General features: G+C 35.9%; 1 protein-coding gene across 9 annotated transcripts in view; it reads right to left on the reverse strand.

The window, feature by feature from the left end:
* The window catches only part of QKI (QKI, KH domain containing RNA binding), a 146,777-nt gene that overhangs the window by 64,314 nt on the left and 62,055 nt on the right, over positions 1-20,408 (reverse strand). For all 9 annotated transcript variants that reach the window (XR_009485736.1, XR_009485738.1, XR_009485737.1 and 6 more), the window contains exon 3: positions 19,983-20,099. Coding sequence is in view for 6 of the 9 variants with exons in the window: in XM_059841263.1 (XP_059697246.1) it covers positions 19,983-20,099 (117 nt within the window). In the remaining 3 variants the exon portion in view is untranslated. The remainder of the gene's footprint in view (positions 1-19,982; positions 20,100-20,408) is intronic.

The following is a 20,408-nucleotide window of genomic DNA, read 5'->3' on the forward strand; positions in this document are numbered from 1 at the left end:
CTAATATGATTACAGCTCAGGCATTACTCTGCTTAAGAGTGTGTGAGCCTTTTCAATCCTGCATAATTTGACACAAATTTAAGTAAAGACACTTAGAATTAAATTCTAATTTAAGGATACCTGTGGTTACTTCAATATCCACTATATCACCTTTTTAAGGAAAACTGTATTTATATAGAGTAGAATCACTTTAGGATTGCCAAACATAGGAATGATACAAACATATTACTTTTTTTAAAAATTATGGTTTTAGTACCCTTTTCACTGTGCAATACATAGTACATATACAACTACTTATCTTGATACCTTTTCTGCCTGTACTATTACTTCATACAAAGTATTAAATCCTATTTAAATATTATGGAGTAGAAGTGCCTGACTGACTTTGGGGGGAAAAAAAAAATCTAAGTAATCAAGTAAAATCAAGTAAAAATCAAAATAACTCAACTATCAGTTTCAATGCTATTCTCCACAAGAATTTGAAATTAATTAATCTTCTGCAGTAATTTACAAACAATGTATACTCAAACTGTATACTCAAACTTATTGCTGCAAAACCATATGGTCTCACAGGGAAAGACACCTTCACAAAAAAGTGCTTGCCTAAGACAGAAAAATCATCAGTGAAAGTTGTTGATAGGATTTTTTCCCTTCTGTTAGTGAAGCACATTTTAATTATTCAACAGGCTACTCTAATACTCAACAAAAGTAAAACTCAAGTTTCCAATGCTCAGCTAAGCATACACAGTATAACCTCCATATCCTCCTCCTTCTTCTGCCCCCAACCCTTACCCTGCAGGCAGAGTTAATATGATTTATTCCACTTTTGTAGGATGTCATATTCTTGTGATGGGGACAAAAAAAGGTGGAAACCATCTGCACTAAAACTTTATTGACTGACTTAGTACATAACATACAACTATTCAGCACACCAACACTCAAGCTTCACAAGGCAAGGAAGGTGTGCATTGCATTTGCAGTGTATGTAAAGCAAAAAGTAGGCACAGCTCATCATCTACAAAAAAGTTAAAGGAAACCAACAGCATGAAATACACAGACAAATCAATGGATGAAGAAAGAACATCAAAAAAAGATGAGGTGTCTCAAAGCAAGATGGGATGTTTTTATTTGGGCACTTAAATACATTTAATCTCTTTTAATAGCTTGTTTTAACATGCTACAACATGCAGGATAACATACCTCCTGGGGTTTTAAAACATTGCCCCATTTTAGGCAGGAGATGTTACTTTCTTACTCTGAAGATACCAACAAATAACCTCTTAAATCTGACAATGCAACAGTACACAAAAATGCCACAAATATTAAAAAACACAGGCATGTAACAGTTTTTCTAATATACCTATATAAGAAAAGGCACTAAGAAAATAAAGAATTACACCAAAAGAGAAAGTTTCCACTGTATATGTTTACCAAGAGTCCAAAGAGCAGCTAAATTACCTCTGAATAAGCACATAACACCTGAAACTCCAGGTACAGAAATCATTAGTATAAAACTCCACACTGAGCTTTTCACTCTGTACTTTTCAAATGTTTCCCTGACATATGGGAATAAGCATGGGGTATTTTTGGTCGTATGTCACCAACCACACACAGTCCCAGGACACTGAATCCCATGCACTCTGCAAGTTCTGTATGTCCTAATGTTCTACCCCATCCTAATTACATGGCTCTTAACACAATTAACCACTGTAAATGATGGTAGAAGAACAGACTAGATTTCAAATATCTAGTTTGATACATATGAAAAATCTCAGTTATAGAAAGCAAGAAACTGTTTATCATCTAAGAAAATGTACTTGCAAAAATCACAGATAAATAGGCACTAGGAAAAAAAATTGCAACTATTGTCACAATTTTGTGGAGACAACACCTTGTTCTCAGTTTCCTCCTGATCCCTCAGGCCTAATTTTGTTCACCTCAAACTTGCTGTGTTTCCTGTTGGCTGTGTTGCCTCACTTCCTTTTTAATAATTGCCTTGAAGAGTCTCAAATTGGTCACACAGGTGAGCATACTTTACTTCTTTTTTTGAAAAAAGAAAAAAAATCTCCAAAAACCCTGCCTGTTTAAAGGTAGTTTTTTAGTTTTTCTAATTTAAGGCCAGTAACAAGACAACAACAAAAGACCACTACTCTAATCATTAAAACTTGTTGCTGAATACTGCTCAAGATTAATGACAACTGGTATTACAGACATGTCACACAGTATGACCAACATAACAGCATTTAATGTACCAAAAAAAAAAAAAAAAAAAAATTCTACATGATTAAGATTTTAGTTCTCTGAGATTAGATGTAAACAAACCATAGTGGAGTATCAAAATTTTAAATTCATCTTTCCCAACAAGCTATTTTCATTTTAGCATATAGGAATGTACGAAGTCCATGATGCACAAAACCAGATACAGGGGGGAAAAACCCCAAACACATAAAATGCAACTTGATTACAGAATTGTTATCTATTTCATCAGCATAGACAGAAATACAGTGTATATACATATGTATAGGCATAACAAAAGTTTTTGTGATCTCTGTAAGATTTTGGTAAATTAGACAGTACATTATACTACACTGACATTTTATTCTATACATCTTACCCATTATGCCTCTTTTTATACTTAAACTTATCTCCTAGTAATTTTTTTCCAGTTTTACAGACTTTGACCAGAAGGAATAGTCAGGATGACTTACTCTGGCCTTCAATATATCATAGGCCATTACTTTTCTATAGAAAAAGAACTGCTCTGACAGTAATCATTAAAAATTGGTTTAGAGAGTACCCAAGGTCATCATAACTTGACTCCACTAATACAGGGAATTAAAGTTTTTTTCTAGATGGATTCTTCACATTTTCTCTAAGAGAAATCTCTATTACTCAAAATCTGATTTAAAGAAAATTCTTAGCTTTGAGGCATGGATATACCAAGGGCTAACTGGTAAATTCTCCTTACTTTCTTTCACAGTAAATTTTAAAACTTTACACCTTAACCTCATTCTCAACTGCCCAAATGGCTAAAAAAATGGACAGAAGGGATAAAGAACATCAATATCATTGCTGAGTACTTTGAAAAATCTTAGGTAGTTGTGCACAGAGTGACCTCAGTAGAGAGAAAACTTCAAATACAAGATGCAGCCAAAACCTGCAAGTACAAATGTAAGACATACTCTATAGGTCCCAACCATAAATAAAATATCATTCACATTTTCAGTTTTTTAGTTGTTGATCCTACATAGGCAGGATCTGAGCCTGCAGGAAATTATGATTCATTGTGTACCTCTGCAATAAAAACCAAGTTTTACGACATGCTTTCAGCAGGACTGTTTTCATCAGAAAGAAAAAAGCATGTTTAGCAGGTGTATATATATTTCAAATGACAAGTACCATCAACTCAGATTACAGGGGGAGATAGAAGGTCTGAATTTTCCTCAGTGGTTCATAAACCTTGTCAACAGAAGGCTTAACAGAGTTCTTCTGGATAACTGTTTGGAGAGCTGCAAGCTCTCAGCTTCTAGATTTTTCTTGCCCTAAATCATAGTGGTAGAAAAGCTAAGGTTTTTTTTTTTCACAGTTACCAAGAAAGTGAACTTTTCCTGTTTGACCAAGTGTATAACTTAACACAATCATTTTTGTCCAACGTTTAAATGAAATTTGTGAAAAACTGTCCATGGGGTGAGTGCAGAAAATTACTGTATTTGTGCATTGCTGCTGGCACTTCTCAAATGGGAAAACCCTCCAAAATCTTAGACTGGAAAAGAGAATTCTCATTCAGTTTTAGACTTAGGAACTTCACTCTGGAGCACAATCAGACACAGCAGTTCCTGCCAAAAGGAACTGCAAGTTCTACAAGAATAGAAAGAACATCAAGGGAAAGCATGCTCGTCAAAAATAGTCCAGGAAAGGCAATTGTAAAGTTCCATTCTTTTCCACATCTTAACACAGTAGATAATTTCAACACAGAAATTTTCCTCTCTTCAAGAAGATCTGCGTGTAGAGATTATGTGAAAATACAGCAAATTAATAGCTATTTAAAACTGGATATTACAACATTATTTTAAAAATTTGTATATGGATATGAATTTCTCTAAAATCCAATACAAGAAAGAGTTCCTCAAAATTGTAACTGAACTACAGAACAAAGAAAATACTCAAAAAATGCTAAGAAATTTTTTTTCAAGTGAGCAAAGTCAATGAAACGTAAATAAAACAATTTAAGCATAAAAATGTGACAGCCTTGTTGAATTTTCTTTAGAGGGAACAAAAAGTACAGTATGTGCATTTAAGACTACTCATTCTGGAAGAACAAGAGCCTTTGACTTTATTTGAGGCTGGGAATTTATACTGAATGCATGATAGTCTGAGGAAACCTTAACAGAGTGGCTTTGGGATTCCAAAAAAATTACTGTCTGTGGCTAGACAGTGTGGGCTGCAGTGCTCACCTACAAAGTGAAATGACCATTCAATGTTTGAGCAGAGGAAGCCCTCTAATCACTGCAGAACCTAATCCTAAATGGATGAGCTAACACAGTTACACCAACAGTCTGCTGCAGAACTGCTGTGCCATGAAGTACGTCTGCTTATCTGAATGCATGTCAAACTCACTTTCCATGGGGTTATTTTTACAGTGCAGAAAAAAGAAAACCGGAAAAAACTGTTAAAGAATCAGACAGATAACTGCACTTCAAAATGCCAGATCATAAAACACCTTATCAAGTTCTTATTTAATGCTTATCACTGTTTACTTGGCATGAAAGGGCAACTGTAGGTAGGAACTAATCTAAATTTATTGACTTTACAAATTACCTACAGAAAACGTAACCAATAATCATGGAGCAACTTATTATTAAATACAGTAATTTAACGAAATTTATCAGTGAATATGCCCAAAAGAACATTGACTTTAAAAGAAAAGCAGACTACTTAAAAAACATGCCAGTTATGAGCTAAGTGAGTTTTCTAGTGCTCTTTCTGTAAACCATGATCAATTCACACAGTTACAACTTTTTATTTTCTAAACCTTATTTTTCACACCACTTTGCCTGCATCCTGTGATATTACGACGTTCCATTACAAAAGAAATTCTAGCTTTCTGCTCTTTAACAATGACACTCTGTTTAGGTTTTCATCAAAACAAGAAAATCCTTTAAGTCCACACCTTACAAATTCTTTTAAGAAACTGTTTTATCTGCAATGATTTTTTTGTTTGTTTGTGTATGGTTATCTCTAAGACCAGTCATTACTGCGAACCATTCAGTGTGCGCAATATGCCTTCTGGGCAAACTTTATTAATTGTGCCTAATTACTGCAGGCAACCACTCTCACTCTGCTTGTGACCTCTATTCACCTAATAGTTGAAGCTCTGAAGTTCTACTTGAATTACCATGCACTGCCATATCCACTAAGCTCCTCAAAAGAATTTCGTGTACAGGCTTTTAAGCTGCTACAGTAATTACTCCTTTTCACTTACTGTTTCACATTTTTGGCCAAATTAGTCTAGCATCAAACATTCAGCTTTCACTCCACAATAAAGCTGTTCAAGCTTGCTGAACACAGACTTTCCAAATTTCATAAGGAAAGCAACCAACCCATTCCTTCATTTCTCTGGATAAATGAAATAAAAAACATTTCAGTGTTACTATAACAATTTTATACCCTTCCTTATTGCCTACTGATATAGTTTGTATATTTTCACTGTTAGAATATTCTTCAGCATTGGTATCTGAAATAAACTAAGACTACCAAATCTTCTATGTCAACTTCTTTGCTTTACTCCTCCTTGTTATTTCTGTTCAGGTATGTAAAAAACAGCTGCTACTTAAGAGAAAGCCCATCTCAGACTGCATTAGGAAACATGCTTCACATACTTGGAATAGAAAAACCTCAGTGAAAAACCTGAATTAAAAAAATCTGCCGTGTAAGATATGTAAGATGTCAGTCATGATACAACAGATTTTCAAAACCATTGAAATGATGACCAGTGGAAACAGATGCTTCACACAGATGAATGAGACGGAGTAAGAGTATGCATCTTCCAAATTTGCAATTCTAACACTGCAGTTGAGGTTTCTTTTTTTCTGCTTCTACTACAGCCACTGTTATTAAACAGCAGGATTCAAGAGTCACAAAGATTTAAATAATAAATAAAATAACCAAAGCTCACCATACACTACTACACCAAAAAGGACAAAATTCGTTTTTCTTTACTGTCACTAGGTTCATGAAAAAACCAAAGCTGTCTCCAAACAGATGAAAATTTCCTGTTAATTTTCTTCACCTCACGTCTTCTCCACCAGATAAACGAGGGCATTATCACTGTTTAATACAAGTTTTAATTGAGTACTGTCACTGGTGGGAAGAAAAGTGTGGAACCACTATTTTCCATATCAAACAAAGCAGGTAATTAACAGCTACTCTGGCACAATCCCTTATCACCAAAATACACAACACTGTTAAGTTCTCTCAATGCGAATGCTTTGCCTCAACAAAGGAAAGCTGATGTTTCAGGGTCACATTCACTCCTTTAATACACAGGCATAAATTTACTGCTCAGTCAGACACCTATAATTAAACACAAGAAGAATATAATTCTAATATTCAGACAGGCTTGCCTATGAGTGGGATATCTCCCCCTTTAAAGATGATTGCCTTTCATTTTTTAGTTTCAAGCAGCTACAGTTCACTTAGTTTTGATTACATAGCAATTAGATATGCAAATACAAGAGATCCAAAAAAAAAGCTTTTTCAAATGTCAGATTGTAAGCAATCAAGCTTATTCTTTTCTCCTGTACACACAAGCTATTCATTAAATAGCTATTGTCTTAAAAACATTCCAACAGATTGCACTTATCAGTGTTTTAGAAGCAATGGGAGTGCACATTACTCAGAACACCGCTCATCAGGGAGCGAAATCGATCTTACAATTACTTTAATATATTCATGACAGTGGTTAACTAAGTTGAAACTACGTATCATCTTCTTTGGGCATTTTTTCCACCATTGTTGTTATCGATATCAAAACTTACTGCATCATCAAATTAATCAAAACTCATTTGTTTATATATTTAATTGACAGATATGTTAGTAGCAAATCTCACAGCTGAAATCACTGAATTGTGAATATCAACATTTTTTCATCCTGTATAGAAAATCGATTCTGAATTATTATCAGTTTTTCACTGTATCTTACAAATGTGCTCAGAGAAAGGAAGTCACTATGAAATAATGTGGTTAGTATAGTTTTGGCAGGAACAGCCATTCTGACACCTGTCCTATTTCTTTTCCTCCTCTGAAGGCCCACAGATACTTTCTATTACAAATACAGACTTATAATCTCCCATGCATCTAGACCACAGAGAGGTTCTTGGTTCTTTGTGACATATTTCACTTGGAAGCAGTCCACAGCTTCAGGTCCACTGATCACTGGTTAAAATGGTGGGAAAGGATGTTTGACAGCAGCTCTGAAGAGACCAGGAAAAAGCAACTACAGCAAAACCATATGGACTGGTCTATAAAATAGTCTTACCCACAGCTATGGACAACCACTGACAGTTTGAAAACTTGTTCTTGCAAAACTCTAAAACAAAAGAATAAAATGGGATGGGGGCAGGTGTTGGAGAGTTGTTTCTCTAAAAGATCACAAAATCACCTCCAAGCTAACAGGAGGGGGAAAAAAAAAAGATCCCTAAAAGCAAGCCCATGTATTCAGTGACTCAGCTGTGCAGAAATGTACACCAGGAGGGGAAGCTGAAGCAGTTCTTTCCTCAGGCTGAGCTTTCAAGCTAGGTAACTGAAGCAAGTAAAATGTTTTCCTAGCTGATTCCATGATCATCAACCACCCTTCAAGATGTCTCTCACAGGAGCATAGATCCTTTTTCAAGGCAAGGAAAGCAGCAAAAATTACAAGAGATGCCTGATTTAGAGGTCTGTTCAAAACCCTGGAAAAAAAAAATCAGTTTAGGTCTGCAGCCCAGCTGAAGGCCCCAAAAACATTCTGCAAAGTCAGATCCGAGAAAAAGCTGGAAAGGCTTTTTACAAGAACTTACATTTATGAGCTAACACATGAATATGTATGTGACAAATTATTTGACATTTTGAGGGTCTTCAAATTTCCTTCCCCCACCACTTCCCTTAAATACTCAAAGTGATTTTCCCTCCCCTTGCAATACAGGAGCCTTATTTAACCAGCCAGGAAGGTAAAACTCACTGCCTGTCAGCGTGCTGTTGCTGCCCATGCAATGTTTCTATTCCTTCTGTTGCTTCTTCCCTAAGGGTCACTATAAACAACTGTTTGAGCAGCAAACATAACCTGTGTATTTGAACTCCTACCCACTACAGCCTAACATAAAAAATGATACAGCTGACAGGGGAACCTGAATAATTCCCTCCCAGTCTCCTGCAAACAGTCCCTCATCTATTACATGGTCCTCCAAGAAGACACTGGGAAAATCCTGTATCCACTACTGTAAAATACCAGGATCCAAAAGCATGCTCAAAATGCCACATTCCTGCCAATTTCTGCTTCTAGCAAGATTGGTGATACAGCATTGTCCAATCAAATTCACAACATACTCAATTCATGATATACTTAATACTCCGACTTGCAGAATCAGCCAGTTGCAAGTGAGTTTAACAGCAACACAAGTAATATACCAAGTATGACAATTAAAATCATTACACATTATTCTACCTAGTAGATTCTTTTACTGTTAAGTCATGAACCATAGATTTCACTGCAAGTAAGAGGTCTGAAGACTGCAACAACCAAATCAGAGTTCCTTAAAAGAGCTGAAACAATAATCAATAGTAAATGTGTTTTCCTCTTCAAAATGTTTCTGCAGGAGTGTATCTGATTTTTCTTAGAAATGGAGAACTGCGGGTTGTTTTTTTTTTTTTTTTTGAGGAGGGTTAATTTTACTACCAAATGAACTATTCCAAAAAGGTACATTTCAAGCTAAATTGAACTTACCATTCAAAAGGCTGGATACTGAAAAATTCCACTAGTTAGGCTGCAAAAACCAATTTTGGTATTTGCAGTACCCTTGTGTCCTCACTGCATACTAATTTCTGGAGTAGCTTCAGTATTTCAAATCATGTAACTTTAAAATTTATCACTTATTTCAGTTTGTAATACAGCTTATCTAAAGACTTTTTCTGATTCATGCTGTGTGAGTCAATGTGAAGTAACAGATTTAAGTTCTAGGTCTTTTTGTCAGTCAAAATTTAAGTGAACATTCAATTCCAGCACTGCCAACTTGAAACATGGGAGTATCTCACAGCCACCTCAAAGACTGCTTGGTCATTTACAGATCCCTTACTAGAGGGAAAATGACTACAACATACTTCATCAGCACAGAAAAACCTCTATTTCTCTCTATAAAATTTAATATAAAATCTAAAATTAGTTAACTAATAGCTTTTAGTTCCTGAAACGATGTATCAGCAATAGTATATTTCACAAGTTCAGCAAGCCAGTTAAAGTGTCTGCCAAGACCCCCAAGAGACTAAAAATTAAATTCCCTTGAATACATATGGTTGTAAATATGGGAACATTTGAAATCAGTAGCTCAGAATCTTCAGAAATAATTCTGTCACGTGGATCAATTAAAAGTCAGGTACTTCAGGTGCATTCAGTCAGCTAAATTTGATTTTCAATTCTTTATCACTCTGCCACAGAAGCATTTTTAATTATTTCTGCATGGCTCAGGACTGAACAGTCCAGACATACATTTACAGAAATACTCCAAAGAGCCCACAAGCAGTGGCAGAGATGCAATAGGTCCCATCTTTCAGAAAACTACTTCTTTCTTAATCAAGAGAAACATGCAATCACTAAAGTTCACAGCAACCTTACCACAGAATGGACCCAGTGCTTTCACCACTTCACTATCACAGTGCAAAAAACCAAAAATCTAACAAAGAAATCACCACAATACCAATATCAAATCAATATCAAAGAAAATAATTTCAACAAAACCCTCCAGATAGTCAATAACCCCATACAAGAACATCCAACTCCATGAAACGCTCGTATCAACCTTGTGCCACAGCACCTGATCACAGAACACTACAGGAAGAGTAGGAAGAAAGTAACAACTACATCAGATTTACCAGACAGAAAAAAAAAAAGTATATTAGTTTACATAAGTATTTACATCCAAATATTTAAGTTATATGTACTCACTGCCCACATGCCAGATAAAGGCACTCAATTAACGGGCTGTTCTTGGCTCTTGAAGTAAAATCCCTTCCATTTGTGCATGCAAAAATACCACTAGCACACTTCTAAAATGATGCATAAAAGAAAGGGCAGTTGGGCTCATAATTACATTGCCTATTTTTAGTTGTGTCAGGAATCAAAAAGGTTTCAGGAATTCTGAGATACTAATTAACCTTAACCTTTTATTTCTACCCAATCCTCATGTCACACCTACAACTTACCTACAGAAACTTCTAGCCAAGTGTGAGAGCAACTTTGCTGTCTCCTCTCCACACCTCTTCAAAAGCTACTGCATTCAGAGTTCACGTTCCAGTAACATCAAGGCAAGCACACTGGTGAATTTGCATTATCACCCTGACTCTCAGGAAATAATTTTCCCTGTATATTTTTGCTGTTGGATTTTTTTCTTCCCATTCAGACAGTCTTATGCATGATAAATAATTTTAACTGTTAGTTAGTAGCATGAGAAGTGTGTCATTATTTCCTTTTGCCTTGTGTAATCTTCCTTGCCTGCATTACTCAGATTCCCCAGTTACAACTCTGTTTCTAAACACCAGTGTTTATATCATTTGCTACCATAATGCAAACATATAAAGTGCTGTTAGAAACCAAAACTCATTCTAGTGCACTTACATGTCATTTAATTGTATTTTCAGAGATTAAATAAAGCACCATAGAAATTACCCTTCCTTTTATTACAATAATTTAAAAAGCACATGACCAGTGAGAAGGAGGTACTCAAGGACCAAGATGGAAAAACACAGCTAGAGATTTCTAGAGAGAACTAAGAGGAAGCTTATGTCAAATCAAGGAAAATTAATATAATTTATGAAACAAGGGAGAAATTCATAAAAGAGGGAGGGGAAAAAACCCAGAAAAGTTGACCTAGGTTCAAAGTAGCAGAAACATTAGGAAGAGGAAGGAAGGGAAGAGGAGAGGAAAAGGAGAGAGACTGACGCTCCCCAGGAAGTGGTCACAGCATCAAACCTGACAGAATTCAACAAGAATTTGGACAATACTCCTGGACACATGGTGTAATTCTTGGGGTGTCCTGTGCAGGGCCAGAGATTGGACTCAATGACCCTGAAAGGTCCCTTCCAACTCAGTATATTCTATGATTCGATGTAAGACTCAGTAAGAAAACAGAAATTCCCTGTAGCTTTTGCTGTGAAAATGTAACTGCTCCGTAAATTATTTTGGATTCCTTTCCACAGTACTATACATATGTTCACTTCCCACAAACTTGAGTTCTTCACACATCAAAACATCCTGGTGTTTCCCAGCAACTGTGTCAAATTCTTGACATTTTTATACTAACTAGACATCTCCCTGTACTGATTCCATCCATTCTTATCAAATTTTGTACATAATTCTGTAGCACCTTCTCATGAAGCCAACCAAAAATTTGATATTCCCATTTTTTTTCCTAAAGCCAGTTTTCCTGTTACTTCAGCTGCCAGTTGAACATTCTGTCAGGCTCATGAAAGCTACTGCCTGAACGCAGTCACTGTTTTGCAGATCTTTCAACACCCAAAACCAGCCTAATGTTTTTTTCATTTCAAGCTATTAAGGTTAGGACATGATTTTGTCTGTCATGTAGGAATGTAGTGGTGAATTGACTTATGAGTCAAATTACATTCAGGAATCACGAAGATGAACAAATGCGCCAAGAAAGCATAAATACTCTGTGTTGTGTTTGTTCCATGGTAAGATTGTGGCACTTAAGTCAGATCATTTACACAGAATATCAGATTCTACTAAGTTAAACAGTCTCCAAGCATTGCTTGGAGTGTTCTACTACTACAAGAGTAACAAGTTCTCTATAACAGAAAAACAGATTTGTGTACTTGGCCTTACCAAACATTTAAATAAGCTTTCATCCTTTCATGAATATGCTTAACACACACTTTAAACAGATCTGGTTTGAGTTGTAAGCAAATTTTTAAAGATATCTTCAGTGTGCATGCACTTCAGTGAGTCCTGTATTTATCAAAACATTCCCCATTTACTGCCTAAAAAGATGTGAAAAAAATGGATAATCTTATGAAAGGTTAACAAAATATGTCCAACCAATCTGTCAATAAATGCCTCCCTCTGCCTTAAAAGTGTAAAGACTAACAATAAAGTATTGTTTACTATAGCAGGATAAACTCTGAAGTGAGGACACTGCCACATCCTTATGTGAGCTACACAGCTACCTGAATGTCATCCATATGCCTAATGGACAGTACTGTAGGCCATACAGAGCAGAAGTGCAGCCTGTGACTCACAATATCCATTTCAATCCAAGTCCAGGCATGACAAAGGCCAATACTAAGCCAGAAAATCTAAGGAAAGTCACCGTCTATGAACAAGTTTAAATGGCAAACTGATCACTCATTTAGGAATTTCACTTTGTGATTACCATACAGTTGGCAAGGAATCCAGTACCTTGGACCAGTGAAACAGATTACTTGTCTCTATCTGGAAAACAATAAAACAGCATGAAGTCAAATATCTCTATCTTCTAAATATTCAATTATTAATTTAAGTATTTGGTTTCAACAATAGTGGTTGTTATTTTGTGCTTCCTTTTTTTACTCCATGCTAAAGAGCCTTCCTATCAGTCTCAATCAAATTGCTAAATAAGACCCTGAGGAGCCATATCCACTATGGTAAACAACCACCTGCCTGTATTCTGCCTGCCAGAAACCACCTAAAAAATGAGGAGAACCAATAACTGCCAGGAAGTGACAGCTACTCAGGAATCACACAGCCATGCTGCCTTCCCCCTGAAACAACAAGCTTTAACTTCATTCCCACATTGAAGCAGATTCAAACTTCATGCAGGCACAAGAAAATTCCCACAAGCCTCCAACTAAGTATGGCCTTTCCCACAGAGAATTGCAAGCACAGCTGCATAATACTGAACAAACATACTGAAATGCCATCCTGAATACAAATTATTTCTGGTAAGCAAGATTATCACAGCATTAATTCTTTAAAAAGTTAGAAATCTTACCATGAAAAAAAAATCCAGGTTACAGTAGATTTTCATTATTTAAACCTTGCTTCACTACTTTGCTAGACAAAGTAAAATGCAGACAGATGTTTGCAGACAATTTGGTCAGCGTCTCAAAACAATTCTGTGTGCAGAGTCTCCCGAGCCTTTGAAAACTTCTATTCAAAATGCCAGATACAAACCGCTGTGAGCTGAAACCTGCTCAGCCTTTCAGAACACAATTAACACTCTCTGTGCTTCCCACCTCACAAAAGCTTAGGAGGAATTCTGCAGAAAGACAACTTCTGCCATGTTACAGGATGAGTCAATTCCTCTTCAATAGACATAGCATTTTAATTTACAAACCAGACTTGTTTATACACAGATGTTCAGGCAGTGATTCAGGATTCCCTTGATATACTTTTTTCCACTACACTTCGTGCTACTTTTCTCTAATTTCAAAATATATCTAAATTCTCTCACTGCTTGCTCATAAGGGTTTTTCCTCACAGGGAACTGACAGAAAAACAAATACAGGGACAGCATAATACAAGCTGATTTCAACTAGCAGGGCTTTGATTACACTTCTACAGTTCACAATTTTCAGTGTACTTGATGGCATTAAAAAGAACTATTTTGTTAAAGTCAGTTATTTCCATATTTAATTAGATGAATAACCAACTTAACTGCTCTCAGAACAAAATGACATATAATGAATTTTTGATAGCTAAGTTAATCATAGCCAAAGGCTTCAGCTACTTTTCACATTCCACAGGAAAACCCATGTCTTAGCAGTGTTAAAATGCGCATGAAGCTGCAACTTTGTATTGAGCTTGTGTAGAAATATATCCAATCTACATTGGATATAGTCAGTATGTAGCCAATAAAGGGCAGAAGTATGTATGAAATAAACCATTTAAAAGATGCATTGCATCAGATATGTATCAGTAATTTTTTCTGAAAGATTAATATTGCCTTGTAATAATTTTTAAAGTCCTCAGGCACCTAATTTTTTTCCCCTTCAAAATAAAACCATTCTGCTCTTGAAAGTAAGAGCATTCCCCTGGCTGCTATGAAAATACTCTTGAAATAAATTACTTCAAATAAGAAGCGTTTGTCAAATCTTATATAAAACTTCAGGAAAATGTTCTCTTGTAAAATTTGCATTCCCATACATAACTATGCTAGTTGCGCCTGCATTCTTCACTACTGTCATTGTGAAACTGAACATTTTTTTACTTAAAGAAAAGATGTATGAGGGTAAGATACCAAAGATAATACTCTAGAAACACTGAAGTACAAAACCCCCAGGAACAGGCTTAAAAGAAGTATGGGGCCTGTGTGAAATAACATCTACTACCTTCACCACTGTCTAGTAAAAACTCTATTTAAAAGAATTATTAATTCACTAATCTTTAGCATTTAATAATAAAATTAAATCAATAATTTGGTAAAAGGACGTTTTTTTCTGTGATTTTTTTGTCTATGCTACTAACTAATAGTGTAAACTCTTGAAAGGGTCACTGGCTCAACTATTACCAGGGATAAAACTCAAGAGACCACTGTTCTGTCTGTGAAAAGGGAAATAGGCCATGCTTCAACCATTCTTTAACAATAATGCAAAAAAATAATAAAATCCAGCTTCACAATTCCCCCTGTATTCAAAATAGCTGGTTACAAATATAATGAAGGTTTTGAAACTGGAACAGAAAAGCCCATTTCCTCAGGTACCCACTACTGAAAAAAAAAAAAAAAAATTAGCTTACAAGCAACCAAAAATATTTTCAGCACATCTTATGTTTTACAATGAACCTCTAGGAAGGCAAAGCAGTATCAACCACTAAGTATATTCTTAAACATCTTTGCTAAAACAGCAGTTGTCATACAGTGAATATATAAGTTTTGTTTAATACTTTTTTGTTTAGAGTTGGTTTAAATATAAAAGGCCAGTTATTGTAGTAGCCAAAAATTAGGCATGAAAAAAGTCTCCCAAGCCTGATTAGTTTGAGATATCAAACTTAATCAAGACATACATGCCTATGAAAAAATGTGTTCAGAGGAAATGTCACTGTAGAAGATCTTCAAGTTTATGAAGTTGTGAAGTTCTCAGGGTAGTATCTTAAACACTTCATTCTGAATGCCTTCAGTAATTTTCTCTTCCAAGTTTACAACCTGAATGCAGTAGATTCAGGACATGTGCTGTATAAGCCACGTCTCAATCTCAGTCAGGAGCTTGCTCATACAATGGCTTTTGATGGATAGCCATGGAAGCCGATGGCGATTCAAACGAATGTAACAGCCAAACACTCGCAGCTTTGATTTGCAACAGAAATTAACAAAGCAGAACCCAGCATCTCAAACATGCTGAGCTGTTGCTCCACACTGTCTCAGTTTCCAGTAACTAGAGGTCCATTTTAATAAACAGCATCCTTAAGGATGGACGTTGACAAGGGATTCTAACAGTTATAAATGTAAAAGTAAGCATCTGACCTACCTCCAGAAACTTCACCACAGTATTTTCAAAAAGGGATTTTTTTTTTTAATAAAAGGACAGTCATTCTAGTCATGTATCATGAATATGAAATTGCTTTCAATTTCACATGTCTCTCTCCCCAGTAATTTAAAGTATTTTTCCCCCTAATGTTCCTAAAGGTACTGACAAAGAGTCAAAACCTTTGCAACTAGCTACAAGATTTCTTCAAACTGCCATTCCAAAGCACCATTTGCCAACACAGACACGTGTGATCATCAGACAGCTCTGGCATGCTTTCATGTAGAGGCACGTGTTAGAGGCAGCAGGCCTCAGCCAAGAAATTTACTCCTGGAATTCAAGAACAATGATGGCTGGTCAACCTTTCATTCTGAAACACAGAACAACTTCACTTCCTTGCATATGCTAAATATCTTCCATTTCAACATGTGTGTCAGCAGCAGAAGTTTATGATTTGTTCACACATAGTACTTTACACAGGATATAAAAGCTAAGCATCTTATAATTAAGATGGCAGTAACAGGCTTACTCAACACGACAGAACAATATATTATCCGATGTCACTAACATCACTTTATGAGCTACACAGAATGTTTAAGCCTTTCCACTGGAAAACAAAGTTTATCAAATGATATTCCAAAGCCTAAAAGGTAAAGAAAATATTACAAATATGTAATACTATACAGCATGTAAATTTAATAAAATATCCTGATCACAAGACAGATGAATCATTCCCCTCGGATATTTTCCTCAAATGCTGTGCAGGTACGGATTTCCTAATTCCTTTTTAGCCATACTATAAAAACAGAAAAATTGAGAGTTTAAAGAAATGGAATTATCTATGTACTTTAACAACTCTGCACAAGTCAAAGGTCAAGACTGGTACTGAGAGCATGTCTTTCACGAAACCTTATGTTTCTGTTTGCAAGGTAAGCAGGATTGTAGGAACAAGTAAGCTGGAACAAGGAGGTCAGAAACCATAAATCAGTTCAAATCATACAATACAGAGTGAAATACAAAAGACTTAAAACTGCTACAGAGGATGAAGGCACAGAGTTCTTCCAATTTAGAACTGTTTAGCTGCTTGCCCTTCTAGCTGAAACTAGCAATTTTAAGAAAAATATTCTGTATATCATAATGAATTATGCTCTCTCATCACACACTGTTCTAAGGGAGATTCCTGTCTAAGCAGAAAGAAATGGAAAAAACCCAACAGAGTTGACCAAGGCTGCCACAAGTCAGCTGCCTGATGCTGCTGGGCTTCACGCCCCTCTCTAAAGTGAGATACTGGCAGTGAGTTAAAGAGCTGACTCTCTGTGGGCACACAATGCCTATTTAACAGAATTTGAGTAAGACAAGGGAGATGCGAAAAAATGTTTTGTTTATCCATCGTTGCACAGTCTTCACTAAACACATTCTTTAACTGGTGTGCAAGTTACTAGTTTTCTTCTCCACCTAATGAAAGGGGCATTCAGACTGAGCAAAAAAATGCCTTGGTCTTAATAAAGTTACACATTCATTAGCTTTTGATGAATGCCTGCAACCCCTTTCCCCTTCCCAATAATCTCCTTCAAGTACCCCTAGGCTCTAATCACAGTATTCTCAGCAATTAAGGTTTTGATTTTAAATTTGTTGAAAGCTGTCTAGAGATATTCTGATTACCAGCTGAGCCTCAAATACAAACAACTGGAGGATTTCTCCTGCTTTCTGGGGGGAATCTGTCAGCAAGTTTAAAGACATGATGCCAGTTCAAGTGTTTTGGCCACATGAGAAGGATTCCTAGCTCATTACTTCTTTCATAGGATCACAGAGCAAAGCAAAATTCTCTGCAGAGTGTATCTGGATGTTTTATTTTCCAGAATGTCAGTCTTTGTATTTTCTCTTGGATTCTGCAACTGCTAACAAGGCAGTAAAAGCACAAGGACAGTTTATTCAAGTATTTAGTACCATGCAGCTGTCACATAAGATTGACACTGCTTTAGTAATTACTCCTTCCTACAACCAATAAACTTTCTTTTATAATTAGCAGTGGGAAATCAGGTTTGCAGGCATAAATTATACTCACAAAATGCACCTAAAATATTAACATGCATCTCTTCTTCAAATTTCAAAACTATTCAGTGAAAAAAATGTCAAATACTGACTTTTCTAAACAACACTGACTCTAGAGAAAGGAAAGGGTTTTAAAAATTAATTAGTGTATCCTAACCTAACATGAGAAAAATAGTATTACTTCTGTATTTATACTTTGATGTTCATTAGCATTTTGAAGTACAACCTGCAAAGAGAGAAACTATTTGAAAAAAATAAAAAAAGGTAGTTATCATTAAATGCACTGCAAGACTAGGGAGTTCATCTGTAAGTATAATTCATCAGGAAAAGAGGCAAGAGTCAACTGCAAGAAGTGTGCTTGGGCTTCAGACCGTCAGATGTCACTCATTCTTTCTTTTGTCTGCAATTGCTATGTCTTAAATCAGCTTCCAAATAATTATTTTTACAAGAAACATCTTATTGGTGTGCATCATAATCAAGTATTATGAAATTCTTCCTACTTGATCAACAGTGGTATAACACCAAAAAGTCTGCTCTGAAAAATGTAAACTAATGACCAACACAAATCACCTCAGGAAAGCAAATGAGCTGAAAATATGAAGAATGAATGGCATGAAAATCAGTTTTCTGAAGAAAATTCTTTGGCACTCAACATTGGTTTACAACCTATATCATACTGTTTGGTATACAAATACATTATAATATGATATCATTCAAATATATTTCACACTAACTGCAGTATTATCTCATTAAATTACCAATGGCCAAGTACTTTATGTTTAAAAATTATGAGTGAACCCAGCTTCGAAGCTGTAATGGGCATTCAAGTACTGACTGGATCATTTTCTAGTTTTTAATGGGTGTGAGGTTTTATCTGATCTGCCATACTTGTCCTTGTTGAAGGCAGTTTTCTTTTCTTACTAAACCTTAACAGCTGACTCACTCAGGTGGTCTCAGTTCTTCTAATCTTTTTCTTAAATAAAAGACTCCAGTAATTCCCACAGCCTAATCTTCTGTGAATTGTCAAAAAATACAATAATAAAAAAAAAAAGGCATGGAGAATAGGAGAAGTCAGTCAAAAAATACTTCCCCAGAAATTAAACCTGCCCAAGCTATCTAGAGAGACAATTTCCCACAGGACAGGACAGGTTTTGAAGCACAGTGGTAGGAGGACACTACACCTAGCAGTCACCTGGCCATGGTCATAGGAAACTTGGACATGGTGACTCTGCCTGAGGAGTGAACCTCCACCACTCTATGATTCTCTAACAGGTATTTCACAAACTCCAAAAACCACAACGATGGCAGAATAAGACAAAGGACAGTGGCAGTGTTCCAGCAGATTATGAAAACAAGAGACATTAAACGAAATTTGAAGGCAACACATTTATAAGCACTGGGAAGATATTAACTTTCTTTTGTAATTGTTATGTACTATATATGTATCAATAGAATGTATTATGTGGCTGATCATGTAAGGAAAAGAAGGGGGATTCTCCAAAAAAGAATAAAAAGAAACTGTATTTTTGGGAACAAAGAGGAAACATTCAAAACTACAGTGGAGATAGTGGTGTAACTTCAGCAGCAGTAGCCAGAGGTAGAGGGAAATAGCTAGAAAATAAACCTAGAAAAACAGTTACCACGAGAGCAGCCTGACATGCAGGAAGGCTCTATCATGCAGTTTGTCCATTCATATGGGCAGAACATGCATATTCCAGGACAAGGCAAGAACAGCCCTAATTACTTTGCAACTCCACCTGAACACAAAACAAAACCAACACAGTGCTTCTTGGTTCACTCACAGAAGTGACTGCCAGAAATACATTTAACTTTTTTTTCCCAATCCACACTCCATGCACAAATCATTACTTTGGTAATTTAATACAATAAAATTATTAATAAGACCTTTGAGGTGAATAGCTCTCTCCTAGAAAAACACATTTAACTTCAATTTTTACCTTTACCTTATGAAATGTGACACAATTCAAAGTTAATTATTACTTAAGAATACTTTATAATTGCTAGTTAAGACTCCCAATTCCAGAATTATGGAGCATGTACATTTTACTTTTTCAGGACAGCCTGTGCTATTTACTAAGTCTGTGTAAGACACTAGATAACAGAAAAGCATAATAGCAAGAACACAACAAGAATGAGCGACATGAGCTTTTCCTCCAGTAGAAAACAAAATTATGCATCTGAAACTACACCGCCCTTCAAGACCTTACCTTCTTTTTGTCCCTCATTGAGCCCTTCCCTCGGACCATTATCTTGCATCCTGTTTCTGCCTCAAGTTGTTTAGCTGTTAGTCCTCTGGGCCCAAGGATTCTTCCAACAAAGTTAAACTGAAAGAAAAAAAAATAATTTCTAAAAAAATCAAGTAAATAAAATCAGTTTAAAATTTAACAAGATGTATTTCTGTGTCTAAAAATATCAAGTGTTGAATGGCTTAGGACACCACACTAAATGCCTGAGGTTGAAAAATGTGTTAGGTAGTGTTTTCATACATTAAGTACCCATGTGATCCCAACTTTGGGGATACATGTCTCAGGTGGAACTAGGTCATTTAGATGTAACATCAGGTAGTCTACATCAGCAGCAGCTCCTACTTTCCTCCTCTTTAAGTTGTACAAGCTCTTACAGAAACTCCGAGC

This window comes from Haemorhous mexicanus, chromosome 3 (assembly GCF_027477595.1).
Source record: "Haemorhous mexicanus isolate bHaeMex1 chromosome 3, bHaeMex1.pri, whole genome shotgun sequence".
Classification (NCBI taxonomy): Eukaryota; Metazoa; Chordata; class Aves; order Passeriformes; family Fringillidae; genus Haemorhous; species Haemorhous mexicanus.